The sequence below is a fragment of the Pinus tabuliformis genome, chromosome 1_2 (genome assembly GCF_031772625.1).
Source record: "Pinus tabuliformis cultivar Carrire ecotype Pingquan chromosome 1_2, CPIR1, whole genome shotgun sequence".
Lineage (NCBI taxonomy): Eukaryota > Viridiplantae > Streptophyta > Pinopsida > Pinales > Pinaceae > Pinus > Pinus tabuliformis.
Window position 1 is genome coordinate 766,428,580 of NC_142298.1, and position 16,931 is coordinate 766,445,510.

General features: G+C 39.6%; 1 protein-coding gene and 1 pseudogene across 3 annotated transcripts; both read right to left on the reverse strand.

The window, feature by feature from the left end:
- Positions 1 to 944: 944 nt before the first annotated feature.
- Positions 945 to 2,153, reverse strand: LOC149208084 (uncharacterized). The gene has a single exon (XM_089398235.1). The coding sequence runs from the start codon at positions 2,151 to 2,153 to the stop codon at positions 945 to 947; it is 1,209 nt and encodes a 402-aa protein (XP_089254361.1).
- A 7,197-nt stretch (positions 2,154 to 9,350) lies between these two features.
- On the reverse strand, positions 9,351 to 15,816 carry LOC149208085 (mitochondrial import inner membrane translocase subunit TIM17-2 pseudogene; annotated as a pseudogene). Of its 2 annotated transcripts, none has more exons than XR_016252722.1 (2): positions 14,662 to 15,816; positions 9,351 to 9,697 (listed from the first exon to the last, which is right to left on the reverse strand). The product of XR_016252722.1 is annotated as a mitochondrial import inner membrane translocase subunit TIM17-2 pseudogene, transcript variant X2 (transcript). The 2 variants fall into 2 exon arrangements; XR_016252721.1 differs by having other exon boundaries at positions 9,351 to 9,816; positions 14,662 to 15,812.
- Positions 15,817 to 16,931: the final 1,115 nt, after the last annotated feature.

Here is a 16,931-nt window from a genome sequence, read left to right on the forward strand (position 1 = left end):
TCTTAGTTGAACAAGCTGAGTCTTGACAATCAGAATTACGAGAATTCTGAGAATCTTGAGAGCGATGAGACATTGAGCAAGTGACGGGGCGATCACTGAACGATAAATCGGAATTATTTCTCGCCGTAGACAATTTAGGGTTTACAAAAAAAGTGATTAAATCGGAAATAAATCGAAGTACAATCAGTGAAATACCCAAGATAAATTAACTGAAATAAAAAACTGAATTAAAAAATCAAGGACAGAAGAGATGCACAAGAAAAACTTATGTATTTCATATCAGACTAGTTTCGTCCAAAGAAGAGGACTCATCAATGATACATAAGAAGTAAATTCAAGCTATCCTTATATAATGGAGAGTAGTGCTAGTTGGAAAAAACTCGCTATTACAAAAAACTAGCCGTTAAAAAACTAGTCGTTAGCAACATTATTTAATTAATAATTATGAAAAGTTGAAATCGAAAAACACTACTCCTGAGAGCATCAAGGTCGAGGGTCGGCACTGCTCATGTAGAATACGCCGATCTTCCTAGGATTTCGCCAGCAGATCAAAGGTCTAGGTAAATGTTGTAACTGACGGAAGCTCTGGAATTCTCCATGATGTTTAGGGTTTAGGGAACCCCCCTAGGTCTCTGATAGCTTCACAGAAGTCTAGCTTTAACACCAGGGGGCCCCTCTTGAGGCCGGTGTGAATTGGACCTCGCGCATAAACCTGCTGAAGAAGAGCAGACCTCTAATCCCAGTGAACCTTGGTGAAGCATGCCTGAAGGAAGTCAGGAGGGTTCCCTCTAGACCAAAGCCGAAAGTAGAAAGATCTATTTACCTCCAAAAAAACCTGATTCACTACCCTCACAAAGAAGATATCGCTGCAACTCATTGACCACAAAAGCAACCTTTTGATGACGAGAATGCCAAGAAGAAAAAAGAATGTATTGATAGGCATTCTAAGGCTTCTGATAGCACCTGCTACAAAGCTTCCCAGAGGCTTCGAAATCTGAGCCTTTGAAAAAAACTAGGTCCAAAAAGTTGATGCTGGTGGAAGAGATGCAATAAGTAATACGGATGTGCTCAGGATAGATAGATTGATAGCAATCCAAAAATTGGAGCAATCTATCTTTGGAGCCAGTCCAAACCATGCAGTCTTCATCGATGAAACGCTTAAACAGCTCAATCTCTGGTGAAGGCATTCCGCTGAAAACTTCCTGCTTAAGATGACAAAGGAAGAGACAAGCATAGACAACAGCAAAATCGTTGCCCATAGCAATACCCCTAACTTGTCGATAAAAGCAACCATTGAACTGAAGAAAATGCCACGTAAGCACAAGTTCGGCTGCGAACACTAAGAAATCAATATCCAGAGAAGAGAAAGATTCAGCCGTGCTATGAATCAGCATTTCCCTCAAGGCATGCAAGCCTTTGTTGAGTGGGAATGCTAGAGTACAGTGATTCAATATCAAGGTTACAAGAAGTGAATCAACATGAAAGCTCTTTGATTCAACAACTTGAAGAAGAGAAATAGAATCAGGCAGATGAGTGGGTTGAGCAAGTAAAATACTAAGAAGCTTATGATGAAGAAGCTTAGAAAGAGGTTCAAGCATAAACCCGTTGTAGGAACAAATCGGCCTTCTTACAGGAGGGTTTTTGTGAATTTTCCAAAGAAAGTGGAGCATGCAATCTCTAGCTTTATGGATTTTGACTTGCTGAATATATTCCCACTGCTGCATTGTAAGGAGATTGTTGAATCTGTCTTGAAGCTGGCTGAGCTTTCTCTTTATGGCGGTCCAGGGAACTGCTGAATAAGGCCTATAGACATTATGATCAGATAGTTGCCTGAGGGCTTCTGCAACATATCTATCTTTGTCTAGTACCACAATGCCCAAATTTTTGTCCGCGGGCTTGATGACAATACGGAGTCGGCTAAGGCTCCTTAGAGCAAGCAATTGGGATTTAGAGAAACTGGGTTTGTGGAAAAAATCAACAGAGACAATCTTATTGTGCAGAAGGGTAAGACCAATATGGAGGGCATGGTTTAGGTCAGGATCACGAATAGGAGGTTCCCAAGAGGAGTTTGGCAATCTAAAAGGATTGAAAAACATCATCTGTAGAAGGTCCAAAAAATTTCCTAAGACGACAAAGTCTGGAAAAATAGGCATATTTTTTTAGAATATCTTCTACAGTCATGGGAGAAGGTCGGGGGATAAACGTGTGCCCTAAGCCCAGTAGCTTTTGTTGGCTGAAAGAAAGAGGGACAGAGGAAAGATTATGGATAGCTAAGTTGCTAATCCGACGATCTAACCTAGAAGGAGTCATTTTTCCAATCTGATAAGCAAGATAGGAGATAAAGGGCTAATAGAGGGCAACCAATAAAGGGTTTGGGATTTGCTTACTCTAAGGAAGCCTTGCCTTTGTTTTTTCACCCAGGCATGGTTTTGAAGCAAATTTTGTAGTTGTGGCACAAATGGAGCAACCCACAGATTCAAACCAGTGTTTGGAGAAACTTGGTTTTGAATGGAGGGCGATGGCCCAAGAGCAGATAGTGTGGACCTCCTTCCCCTGCAAAACCTCTCTCTGCTTACCCCGTTTTTTTACTGCTGCGCAGCAAAGCATTGGGCAGTTTTGGGGTGTTGTTGGGGTTGTTGCCTGCGTTGCTGCAGGGGCAGCCGTTGATGTTGCTGCTGTGGCTGCTACCTTTTCCTCTGTTTTTGTTGTTGTTACTGCTCCCCACTGTGTTGTTTCTGCTTTGGGCACAACAACTGTTGTTGCTGCTGCGGAAGCTTCTGCTACTACGGCAATTGCTGCTGCTGTTGTTGCAGTTGCTGCTTTTGTTTTTGTTGCTGCTTAAGAGAATTGGAAGTTTGCATATCTATCAGTAGAGAAATTTGTTCCTGAATAGGTTTGAGAGAAGCATCAAACTTTTGTTGTTGGACCTGAAGAGATCTAGCGACCTCTTTTTGGACCAGAACAGAGATAGCTTCCTTGCGGATATATTATTGGCTTGTTTAGCCAATTCTTCCCCAGAAGCGTTTCTAGCAGCTTGAGCAGTAGTGCGGGCGGCACAGCGCTCAACCAATTCAATCTGGAATTGATTGACTTGTTTGTTATAAGAAGCAGTAGCAAGAGAAACCACTATGTTGCAATAGTGCTACCTGAAACAACGATAAGCAACTAGCGAACTAGATATTGGCAAATGGTTTAGCAAGTTGTTGGAGATTGTCACGAAAATATGAAGCAAGCTGATTAAGTTTCTCTTCATGTTTAGTGACAATGGTTCTCTCATGCCAAAGATAGAATGCATGGTATTCTTTCCTGAAATTGTCAGTGATGGAATCTAGTCATGATCTGATTATATGGGAACTATCTGGATCTGAAGCAGCAAAATTATGAACTTTCACCATGAGGCTCTGAATTACTCGGCCATCTTTCTAAAAGGCTTCAAGTTTTTCCACCAAAGCTTGAGATCTAAGAAAGACCTCAGTGGTTTTCTCGAAATCCTTAACAGCGTAGTGAATTACTTCCTCCCAGGGGGAGTTCATCATTAGACAACTGATTAGAAGATTCAGGAGCCGAAACCAGAGGAATTTTCTGCATAGAAAAAGAAGAAAGGGTAGAATGAGCTAATGCAGAAATGGAAAAACCAGGAATGCCCAGAACCTAAAGATGAGTTGCCCAACACTAAAAATTGTCCAAAATCAGAAGATGATTAGCCAAGAGCGGAGGTATGTGCAGCATGAGAATCAAAAAAATGAGGAATCGGATTGTCAAGAGCAGAATGAGAGGCCTACGCAATTTTAAACGCTGATCTGGAAGAGTCAAAAGCCATCTACGCAAAGATTGCTTGGTCAATTCTTGCAATAAGCTCAACATCTCTTCTTGCAGCAACTGACCAAGCAATCTCTACGCAAATGGCTTTTGACTCTTCCAAATCAACCTCTAAAACTGCATAGGCCTCTCATTCTGCTCTTGACAATCTGATTCCTCATTCTTTTGATTCTCATGCTGCACATACTTCCACTCTTAGCCAATCATCTTCTGATTTTGGACATTTTTTAGTGTTTGGACAACTCATCTTCAGGTTCTGGGCATTTTTCAACGCCATGAATTCTTAGTTCTTCTATTTCTGCATTAGAGCATTCTACCCCTTCTTCATCTATGCAAAGAATTCCTCTGGTTTTTGCCCCTGAATCCTCTAATCAGTTGTCCAATGATGAACTTCCCCCAATCCCTAAATCCTGGGAGGAAGTAATTCACTGCGTTGTTAAGGATTTCCAAAAAGCCACTAAGGTCTTTCTTAGATCTCAAGCTTTGGTGGAAAAACTTGAAGCCCTTCAGAAAGATGGCCGAGTAATTCAGAGCCTTATGGTGAAAGCTCCTGGTCTTGCTGCTTCAGATCCAAATAGTTCCCATATCTAATCAGATCAGGGCTGGAATCCATCACTGACAATTTCAGGAAAGAATGCCATGCATTCTATCTTCGGCATGAGGGAACCATTGTCACTAAAAATGAAGAAAAACTTAATCAGTTTGCTTCATCTTTTTGGGACAATCTCTAGCAGCTTGCTAAACCATTCGCCAATATCCAGTTCGTCAGTTGTTCAAGTCATGTTTCAAGTAGCACTATTGCAGCACAATGGGTTTCTCTTGCTACTGCATCTTATAACAAACAAGTCAATCAATTCCAAATTGAATTGGTTGAGCGTCGTGCCGCCCGCACTGCTGCTCAAGCTGCCAGAAATGCTTTCAGTGAAGAATTGGCTAAATAAGCCAATGATATACCTCGGGAGGAAGCTATCTCTGTTCTGGTCCAAAAAGAGGTCGCTAGATCTCTTCAGGCCCAGCAACAAAAGTTGGATGCTTCTCTCAAACCTATTCAGGAACAGATTGCTCTACTGATAGATATGCAAACTTCCAACTCTCTTAAGCAACAGCAGCAGCAATAGAAGTTGTTGTGCCCAAAGCAGTAACAGCACAAAGGGCAGCAGCAGCAGCGACAAAAACAGCGGAAAAGGCAGCAACCACAACAGCTACCCCAGCAGCAACACCAAACTGCCCAGCAGTCAAAAAACGGGGTAAGCAAAGAGAGGTTCCGCAGAGGAAGGAGGTCCACACTATCTGCTGCTGGGCCATCGTCGTCCATTCAAAACCAAGTTTCTTTGAACACTGGTTTGAATCTGAGGGCTGCTCCATTTGTGCCACAACAGCGAAATTTGCTTCAAAACCATGGCCAGGTGAAAAACAAAAGCAAGGCTTCCTAAGAGTAAGCAAATCCCAAACCCTTTACTGGTTGCCCTCTATTAGCTCTTTCTCCTATCTTGCTTATCTGATTGGAAAAATGACTCCTTCTAGGTTAGATCATCGGACTAGCATCTTAGCTATCCATAATCTTTCCCAAGTCCCTCTTTCTTTCAGCCAACAAAAGCTATTGGGCTTAAGGCACAAGTTTACCCCCCGGCCTCCTCCCATGACTGTAGTAGATATTCTAAAAGAATATGCCTATTTTTCCAAACTTTGTCGTCTCAGGAGATTTTTTGGAAATTCTACAGATGATGTTTACAATCCTTTTAGATTGCCAAACTCCTCTTGGGAACCTCCTATTCGTGATCCTTACCTAAACCATGCCCTCCATATTGGTCTTACCCTTCTGCACAGTAAGATTGCCTCTGTTGATTTTTCCCACAAACCTAGTTTCTCTAGATCCCAATTGCTTGCTCTAAGGAGCCTTTGCCGACTCCATATTATCATCAAGCCAACAGACAAAAATTTGGGCATTGTGGTCCTAGACAAAGATAGATATGTTGCAAAAGCCCTCAGGCAACTATATGATCATAATGTCTATAGGCCTTATTCAGCAATTCCCTGGACCACCATAAAGAGAAAGCTCAGCTAGCTTCAAGACAGATTCAGCAATCTCCTTACAGTACAGCAGTGGGAATATATTCAGCAAGTCAAAATCCATAAAGCTAGAGCTTGCATGCTCTACTTTCTTTGAAAAATTCACAAAAACTCTCTTGTAGGAAGGCCCATTTGTTCCTACAACGGGTTTATGCTTGAACCTCTTTCTAAGCTTCATCATCATAAGCTGCTTAGTACTTCACTTTCTCAGCCCACTCATCTGCCTGATTCTATTTCTCTTCTTCATGTTGTTGAATCAAAGAGCTTTCATGTTGATTCCTTTCTTGTAACCTTTGACATTGAATCACTGTACCCTAGCATTCTCACTCAACAAGGCTTGCATGCCTTGAGGGAAATGTTGCTTCATAGCGCTGTTGAATCTTTCTCTTCTCTGGATATTGATTTCATAGTCTCTGCAACCGAACTTGTGCTTTCGTAGCATTTTCTTCAGTTCAATGGTTGCTTTTATCGACAAGTTAGGGGTACTATTATGGGCAGCGATTTTGTTGTTGTCTATGCTTGTCTCTTCCATTGTCATCTTGAGCAGGAAGTTTTCACAGAAGGCCTTCACCAGAGATTGAGCTGTTTAAGCGTTTCATCGATGACAACTGCATGGTTTGGACTGGCTCCAAAGATAGATTGCTCCAATTTTTGGATTGCTATCAGTCTATCTATCCTAAGCACATCCATATTACCTACTGCATCTCCTCCACCAGCATCAACTTTTTGGACCTAGTTCTTTTCAAAGGCTCAGATTTCGAAGCCTCTGGGAAGCTTTCTACCAGGTGCTATCAGAAGCCTCAAAATGTCTATCAATACATTCCTTTTTCTTCTTAGCACCCTCGTCATCAAAACGTTGCCTTTGTGGTCAATGAGTTGCAGCAATATCTTCTTCGTAAGAGAAGTGAATCAGGTTTTCTGGAGCTAGCGAGATCTTTCTACTTTCGGTTTCGGTCCAGAGGGTACCCTCCTGACTTCCTTCAGGCATGCTTCGCCAAGGTTCACTAGGATCAGAGGTCTGCTCTTCTTCAGCAGGTTTATGCGCGAAGTCCAGTTCACACCGGCCTCAAGAGGGCCCCCCTGGTGTTAAAGCTAGACTGTTGTGAAGCTATCAGAGCTTTAAACCTTGGGGGTTCCCTAAACCCTAAACTTCATGGAGAATTCCAAAGCTTCCCTCAGTTACAGCATTTACATAGACCTTTGATCTGCTGGCAAAATCCTAGGAAGATCAGCACATTCTACATGAGCAGTGTCGACCCTCGACCTTGATGCCTTCAAGAGAAGTGTTTTTTGATTGCAGTTTTACATAATCTAAAAAAAAATTAATTTTAAAATTTTAAAAATATTATTTAATTAATTAATTATTAATTAAATAATGTTGCTAACAGCTAGTTTTTTCCAACTAGCACTGCCCATGTCCATTATATAAGGACAGCGTGCACGCACTTCTTATTTATCACTGATGAGTCCTCTTCTTTGGACAAAACTAGTTTGATATGAAATACATAAGTTTTTCTTGTGCATCTCGTGTCCTTGATTTTTTAATTCAGTTTTTTATTTCAGTTAATTTATCTTGGGTATTTTACTGATTGTACTTCGATCTATTTCCGCCTTAATCATTTTTTTGTAAATCCTAAACCCTAAAACCTAAACCCTAAAGAAAATCTAACCCACTAAACAAAATACTTGCAATCCCATATTTTACTCAGTCCTAACTTAAATAAGAGACCACGAGAAATATCTCATGATACTTGACAAGGTTAGACAACGGTGGATTTGGGGATGATAGTTAGAAATGGGACTTCATATTGATTAACATGCACACTATGTATATATAGTGTTACACTATTATTTTAAGAACAGGAATATTAAATGAAGATATTTGAGATTGTTGATAAGGTGCAAGGCATAGAAGCTGTGTTGATATTCACGAGAAGAAAACGGAAATGGAACCCAGGAGCTGCACAGAGATGCAGGAACATTAAATGAAGATATTCAAAAATGAGAGAACACCGGGGAAGCCTATCTGAAATTTCTACTAAATCAAGTTTAGCTCACTACTTGTACCATCCAATCTACAAAAACTGTGCAGTTCCACCTTGCCACCCTATAGAGATACTAATCGAGCAGACATTTTATTTGCCAACACAAGGGGAGACATTTTATTTGCCTACAAAGATACCCTTCTTTCCTGACGGTTCCAACTTCTTTCTCTTTTCCTTAGGCACATGAATATGTTCAAGACAAACAAAAATTATTAAATGACTAACTTCAGGTTTTGTCCTTGTGAATGCTTCCTCAGGAGTCTTGTCTTCTAAAATTCAATGACGACTTTGAACATAAACAATTGTATTTGCTACTTCTGCCCATAAGAACAAGGGTAAATTTTGATCATGAATCATTGCTTTTACAACTTCTACAATAGTTCTATTCCTTCTTTCTACTACTACATTTTGTTGAGGGTTGTAAGGGACTATCCACTCCCTCTTGATCCCTACTTCTGTTGATAAGGTGCAAGGCACAAAAGCTGAGTTGATATTCAAAATGAGGGAACACCAGGGAAGGCTTTCTAAAATTTCTACTAAGTCAAGTTTAGCTCACTATTTGTACCATCCAATGTACAAATACTGTGCCATTCCACCTTGCCACCCTATAGAGATACTAATCAAGCAGACATTTTATTTGCCTACATAAACGGAGATGCAGCATTAGGAGCTTCCCATTGTCTGCATATACCAGTAGAATTTGAATATTGGTCCCAGAAACTGGAAAATTGAAGGCAACATGGTATCCCTTAAGATGATAGACAACCACATTGTAGCGTCTCGTAGCAAGCCTTTAGTGGAATATGAACCTCACCATATCTTCCTGTTTTGATGGGGGGCCTTATATCCAACACCCAAGATTCCCAATAGTAATATACCCACTAGCTAAAACATGACAATTTGCCTCCATACACCATTCTTCTGAAAAGAAATGAAAGATGAGAAAAACTTGCCCCTAGAATAGGAATGGTTTATTACTTCCAGATTGTGCTTTTCAAGTTCAAATAGAAATGCAATTCTTAACATCATTGAACAAAACAAGCAACATTTCAAGAAAACGAACTAGTGAGAAAGTTGGAAAATTGGAGTTAACAACTGAAGGGGAACCCCTCCAGCCATTAACATTTCTGAAATGCAGGATGACTCGCAGCAATTTCAGCATATGATGCATTGAAATTAGTAGTTTAGTTTGCAGATGTTTGGCATGGAATATAAAGATAATACATGGGAACAATTATTTTGGCATCTAATTAATCAAGTACTGATGAAACACAATAACTGTCATCACTGTAAACATCCCTCGAGCAACAACAAGGAAATATGGCAATACTTATTATAAATCACAATCCATAAAGAAAATATCAAGTCCCTTGAATAAATATATTGCTGGTTTGTGTAACTTGAGGGCCGGGGAGAGAGATTGGAAAACTGCTTTTAGTAACTTGCAATTACTTTTGTCTAAATTGTGACAAGTATAAAAAATTAAGTAGGACCTGCATGCCAAGCCTCATCCACAAGCCTGCACCTAAAAGCATCTTCATTCACCCCTTTAAGGTTGAAGGAAGCAATATGCTCATGTAACACAGTACCTATTTTATTCCATCCAACATGTATCTCTGATTAAAACTCAGAGTAGTTCAAACAGGTGCAGAATTGAAAGGACATTATGTGTACACAGCGCATCCTGTAAGGCCACATGAAGAACACTGTAGGAATGATGAATATCCTAGACCTTTGATTCAGTGAATTTGGCTGTAATGAATCTGTAATTAAGGGCATAATCATATATCAAATTAGTTGTGGGAGAACACAGTAAAACACGTTCTTTAATTTGAATGTATCACACCAACTGCATCTTATGGTACATCTTGCATTTCTAAACCTGCCAAAAAACAAAGGGTAACTCGGTGAAAACCAATACAACCTGTCATACTAGTCATTATGGAATCTAGAATTTCCTTGTAAGTATCTCTAAGCAATAAAGAAGTTCCATACAGAACAACATGTTGGAGGATTACAAAGAAATAGCTCATTCACTTGCATAATCAATTATGTGTATCATCCAAGCAACAAAATGGTGACATGAATCGAGTTGGAGAGCAACAAATATATTTGGATACATCCAAATGGTACTCGTCAAATGAAGAGGATAAACAATGCAAATGGACATATCGGAGTACATTGATTCTTCCTTTGACACCAGAACACTAATAAACAAAAGTATCCTGATCGATAATACATTTTGAATATTACGAAGGATAATATATTTATATGCTTTATTCTTCCATTTCCATTTGAAGAACTTACACACTGGACAGTGAATGCCCCTACACTGGCCAAAAACCGTATGTCTATATATAGTATATGTTAGTGTGAGTGGATCGAATTCTACCATAAGATAGTTTTCTTAAGCAGCCCACAAGATTCCTATAGTGGTAATGAAGAGAGGTGATGATGGTGTGTCCACTATGGAAAGCTGAAGTTTGGAGAAATTACTCAAAGATTTTTGGGATTCAGGTTATAATGCAGATGGATGTATTGACAAAGAATCTCTATTGAGAAACACCGAGATGAAATCAAACCCTTTGACTATGACTTTTGATTTTATGGAACTCATATCATAAAATAGAATATGATCTATGACATACAACGTACAGGCAACAATAACCACAAAAATATGAAAGTTTGTTGTCACATCCCTTACCAATAGCCTTAAAGGTTACCGCCAGGGGTGTAAAGAGACCATATCCTAAGCCTGCCAGAAAGTTTCCGCAGATAACCACAACTGGACACAAAATTATTGGCACTGGCAGGCCTATGAATAAAACAACCTTCAGAATTGATTCAAAATGTCTCAGTCTAGCCCTTTGAGAATACCAAGTAAAACCAACAAACAACTCCACAACTTGACAACCATGCCATTCAGAAAATCCATTCTTTCAGTCCAGTGAAATATACAGGGAAAGGAAGATAATAGCATTTCAGGTAGGGAAGATAAAGATGCAATAACAGAACTCTGATATATAAGCACATTCTTCAATTCCATGTTTTGTAGGTAAAATACTATCTTCACATTAAAGCATTCCAGAAGGTTACTCTACAGAACATCACTACTTTTTACTGAAGCATACTTTTTAAGGACAGATAACAAACAGACGCTAATATTTGATCGCATAAGCAATTCAAAGAACCTCAAAAAACAGAGATTGAAACACTTATTTATTCCTTCACAACCAGGTACATTTCATAAACAAATTATATAATCTGTGGATTTTGTTTCCTCTATAGATTCATTCTCACCTAAATGAAGAGGTCATATATAAAAGAGATTTTATAATCAAGAGAGAGATTATGTGTTCTTCATCATTAGAGGTGGAGTTGGTGCTTCTACATCTACAGATTTTGTTATCTCAGGATCCTCTTTTACCTCAAGCATGTGGTGTCCACGTTGATGGTGGTATTGGTGTTGTAATAACTCGTCTTCAAATTTTTTGAAAGAACAATTATTTGTTTGACAACTTCAACCTTTCCTATTTCCATTTCCATATTATGCCAAAAATGTGTACATCTCTAACCGTCCAATCTAACTACATCTACAATAGACATTTCACATTGTAGTAAAACAACAGCACCTAGCCTCTATTCAAATGTATGGGTATATGAAAGTGTAAAGCTCAAACATTTCCGTGCATGCAATAGTCTCACAACACTCAAATAATTAACATTTGTAGCATAGTTGGCACTCTGGTTCCCACTAATATCTTGGTACTTCCTTCTTATTAATGGTGTATCATGCCTCTCTAACCAATGCGTTTTTTTCATATTGCACTATGATAAGTGGAAGTCGTAGCCTTGTATTCATAATGGAACTACAGAACACACCTTTAGTTAATTAATGAATTGTTGACTTAGTCAGGGGCTGACAATAAAGCACAGGCCTACATATAATTGATCCTGTGTCGTGTTTTATCAATTTGCATAGAAGACGATTTTTCTCTGTAGAGATGTCGAGTCGACCGAGGCTTATCTGAAGTTACATAGTCGGAGTATATTTACTCATGTGTTGCATAGAAGTCGGTTTTTCTCTGTGCAGATGTCAAGTCGGATAAGGCTTATCTGAAGTTACATAGTCGGAATATATTTACTCTTGTGTTGCATAAAAGTCAGGTTTTGTCAATTTTGCATAGAAGTCCAGTTTTCTGTGAAACTGTTGAGTCGGCTGGGATTTATATCTGTTGCATTGATTGTACGTGAATCAGAGTCTGTTGGATTTTGTCCATTGTATTGATATGACAGTTGGGTTATTTTACATTAATATTAGTACTATGGACTAAAATTATATTATTGAATTAGATTGAATTACTTGTATAAATTTTAAAAGGAAAATTTTTTTAAACCCTAATTACTATAATAAAAAAATAAGGCAAAAATCTCCTTATATTATTACAGCCTTCCATGTTTCCTATCTCAAGAAGGTTGTCAGGCAGCAGGTCACTACTTCTATCAAACCACACCCTTTGGATGAAGAGGGACAACTATAGGTAATCCCAAAAGCAATCATGGCAATACAAGAAAAGAAACTAAGAGGCATAGTAATTTCAGAATATCTTACTAGATGGAAGAATTTGCAGGAAGAAGATGCCACATGGGAGGGAGAACGGTTTTGATGAACTAATGGAGAACAAAATAGTCTATCTGACCCCCTTGTCTACAGTCTCAATAAAGGGGTAAAACCCCAAGCTTTCCTATGTCAGGGCAACATTGGGCAAAAGTTGAGTCAACTGTGGCTAAAAAACCCAAAATTGGAGGTTGCACCCACAACCCCTCTCATTTTGGAGCGCATGAAAAATCTATAAATGGAAAAGAGTTGAAATCAAACCAATCATCATCAATTGGGAATCAAATCATCTGTTTTCTTGAGTTGTAGCTCTGAGGTTTTTAAGACCCCTTCTCTTTTCTTCTAATTTCAGTGGTGAAGGATTCCACCCTAATCAGTTTTATTTCCTCTTTCTACTTTGTTCTAGCAATAAAGTTTTCTCTATACAAGGAGCAGCGATGTAATTTTATAGAAAGACTCTGTAGAAAAGCAATTGAGTCACCCTGAGGCTCGACGATTTGTCTATAAGGCTAAATCTTGGACAGATTGAAATTTGCTGAGGCTCAACTCCATGCAATATCATTCCATGGCAGAAGGAATACCATTTGAAGCAGATTGAATATTCCTAAGGTTGGACAGAATCCTTCAACAGACTCAGAGGCCAAAATTATGGAACAGATTCAATTCTGTGACCATTCGAAGCAAGGTTGAAAGGTCTTCCGCGCTAGTCCAAACCCTCACTGTGGTCAAACAGTTCTGTGTGGAAGACGCCTCAAGTTCCTGAGGCATTGCAGAAACCTTGAGGCAGATTCTGGGAAGTGTTTCAAGCAAATTAAGGTCAGTTCAGAGTCAGTCACCTCTCAGACATCTCACTATCTCTTTGAAGCAACTCAAAATCCACCCCTGAGCTTCCATTGCGTCTCAGACAGTTCCTGTAGTAAGATGAGGTTTTCATACTGAAGTCAGAACTGCCCACAAGTAGAAGTAACTCGGTTCAGTTGAGTTCATCAGTAATCTAGTTCTGAATTAGATTAGCACTGTTTGGAACCATTCGGTACTTGGTTGATTTATGCTGGATTCTAAATTAGATTAGCACTGTTTGGAACTATTCTGGAATCAGTTGATTTATGCTGGAATCAGTATTAATGTATTCTGGAATCAGTTGATTAATTGTAGAATGATTGAACTATATGTTTGTTTGGCTGTGTTGATAAAACTTGAAAGAATATTATCAATTTCTGAAGGTTATATTTACACTGGAACAGCCTGTGTCATTTTCTAAACAGAAAAGAATTTTGCAAGTGCTGAAGAAACACTAGGCAAAAATTGCCCTAGTATATTACAGAGCAGTACACAATCTGCCACATATTGTTGTTTGGGCCAGAGCTTGATGTCTCTCGTCTTAAGTTCATCAAAATGCTTTATGATGAAGGAAAGATACAAGAAGCATCAACTACATAGAGATTATGTGATGATAATGACCTTGATACAACTTCAATGTCGACAGGTAAAACAGATGGAATACTCTGAAGAAGGCTTTGGTCAATCATATGTTAAATCACAGTATACGAACTCTATCAAGCTTTATAAGGAAGGCAGAATATAAGATGCTTTGATTTTTTCTAATGACATGGTTAAAAAGAGGCCAGTGGCAAATTTTAATTTACTGACTTATCTTTAGTTCACTTTGCACAAATGATAAGCTACAGTCAGCAAACAAGGTATGAAAGAAATGCTAGTACTGCCCAGCGATAACACTTCAGTGAGGTACACAGCAAATCGTGGATAATATCCGATTGGACATACTCTCATTAATTTTGAGGAATCCACGCTTAAATTTTACAAGGTTGTCATTTTGAGGAATACAAGTTTAAATTTTATCAGGTTGTCATTTTGAGGAATACAAGCATAAGTTTTATCAGGCTGAGATCTTCTGCGCTTGACTGAGATAATGAATAGATGGAAGAGTGCAAAGCACTTCCACAAATTCTTTGTGTGATGCCACTCTTGTTTAATGGTCATCACCTTTTTCTCACTTGTATGTGGCATGGTCGCTGAAGGAAAAAAGTAAATAAATAAAGATTTATAATTCATTCATAACTTTAAAAGGGATGAATTTCAGGCCCTTACCTGGTAGGCTGGTAGCTGAAGCAGACAAATACGAAAATCCCTCGAATCACTTCAACTCAAAAGTGGGCACCGGAGCACTGGGCTGATCAAAACTCTCCAAAACCTCAGCCTTACCACTACCACTACTATGCTGCGATTCTTCCTTCTTGCCCTCGAAAAGCCCTTTATATCCTCCAAACCAGGAGCTACTCTGCCCGGGGACTTGTGCTGACTCGGCCCCAGGACCCGCAATATTAGCAGGAATGGGTCCATAGCCTTGAAATCCTGGAATAGGACCTTGCATATTAGGCACATCTTCAACCATGGGAGGAAACTGTTGCTGCGCACTCAAAACCCTATTCAGCATAATCCCCGCACCCTCTATCAAAGCAAGCAAAACGCCACCAAATATAGCGGACCTGGTAGTGGCCCGGGGTCCATGACGCATTTGGAGAAACCCTCCGGTCGCGGCTCCGGCAATTATAGAATTCCAGGGGTCCTCTTTTTGCCTGACGTACACCATCGAGCAATCAAAAGCCGAGAAAAGACCACCCCAAACTGCGAAACCTCCGCCAATGCGAGGTGCGTTCAGCCTCACGGCCTGCGTGCCGCCAAGAATCCGTTCACCCTTGGGGGAATTGTAAATTCCCTTCATCAAATGGAAGACTGATCCTCCCACCGCCCCCATGCCGAAGGCGCCACCAACATCGTCCAGAATTCGGTCGGGGCATGGCTCTCGAGATGTCTCCGGCGTGCCCATGCGTCTCAAACTTAAAACGACTTTACCTGCTTATAAAAAACAAAGGAAGCCCAAACCCTTCTGTATATATTTCCCCCTTATTCCGCTATTTAGGATCTCTTTACCTTCTCCATATCGAAGGAGGAGCTCCTGATGGATATTATATCTGTAATAACACCAACAAATACGCACAAGTCACTAATCCTCACATCATACCTGCGTTGACCTTCAGGGATTGAATTATTACACAATGCTAAGGAATTTTGGCGACCGCAGTTTTAATTGGCGACTTTTATTTCAGACCTTATAGCATTTTTAATGTGGCCTGACATGGTTGTTTAATATCCGGATATAACAGGCTGCCATGCCACTGTTATTGAAAAAGAAACAGAGATCAATATGCTCTGGGTATCGAGCGGCCATGTCAAACCACATTTAAAATGTTATAAAGTCTGAAATAAGAGTAGCCTAATTGCTTTTAGGGACAGTGATAAAAAAATCTTCACATCATACCTGCGTTGACCTTCAGGTATTGAATTAGGAGTAGTATATCTGCGTTGACCTTCAAGTATTGAATTAAGAGTAGTCTACCTAGGGGTAGAATGGCCTGTTTTCTGACACCGATCGGAAAATTGTCCGACTCCGGCCACCAGGAATGTCTCACTCTCCGCCACCCTCCTTCTCCGATTCTCCGCCACCCTCCCAGGGCCTGACAAGATATCGGCTTCGAATCGCAGGAAATGGGGCCTCACATCCCCTGACAGTCTAGCTATTGCAGCCGCGGTGTATTGTTCGGGAGCTCCAATTCGAATTGTCACCCGCGTGCTGGTATTCATAATCATAACCCTCTTGCATAATCGCCAAGATTGCAATGCATAATTCTTGACCCGGAGAATCAGCGATATACCATAACCGAATTGAACAACCAGACCTTAGACGGTCAATTCTTATGGTCATAAATTCTACAACAGCCTTCTGGAACAGCTAATTCTGGTTTCTGAAACTAGTTTAACGAACAGCAGGCGTGACTTCAGTTACGAATACCATCTTCTCTGGTTTCTTTTCATTTATAAATTGTTATTATTATTAGTCTGTAACATGATCTCCGTACCATCCTCAATAATATATGTATCAATGCTTATTTCAATAATGCGCTACTGGAATTGGTGTGTAACATGATCCCTGTACCATCCTTAATAATTTATGTATCAATGCATTATTTGATTAATGCGCTGCTGGTTTGGGTAGGCAATGGTTATAAAAATGCTCTGTAACAACAGTAGCAGGTGAGGGCGTTCGGAGTCTGGTAGGTTGAAGACAAAAAAAAACAATTTTAGGGAAGAAAAAATTGGCTGTAAGTTCTAATAATCAAAAGCAAACAGTTTCTATTCTATGAAGCCTGATTTGGTACTTTTGAAGAAAATTACAAACTTGCCCATGCCCAGGTTTGATACCACTTGAAAGCTTGGTATTGCATATTCAAGTGTCAATGTTTGATAATTGGGTGCTTGTGTGAATTTATTATCTTAACATCATGGATCTGCATATCATA

Coding starts and splice junctions, on each gene's coding strand:
- LOC149208084 (XM_089398235.1), bottom strand. CDS start 2,153: ATGCCTATTTTTCCAGACTTTGTCGTCTTAGGAAATTTTTTGGACCTT.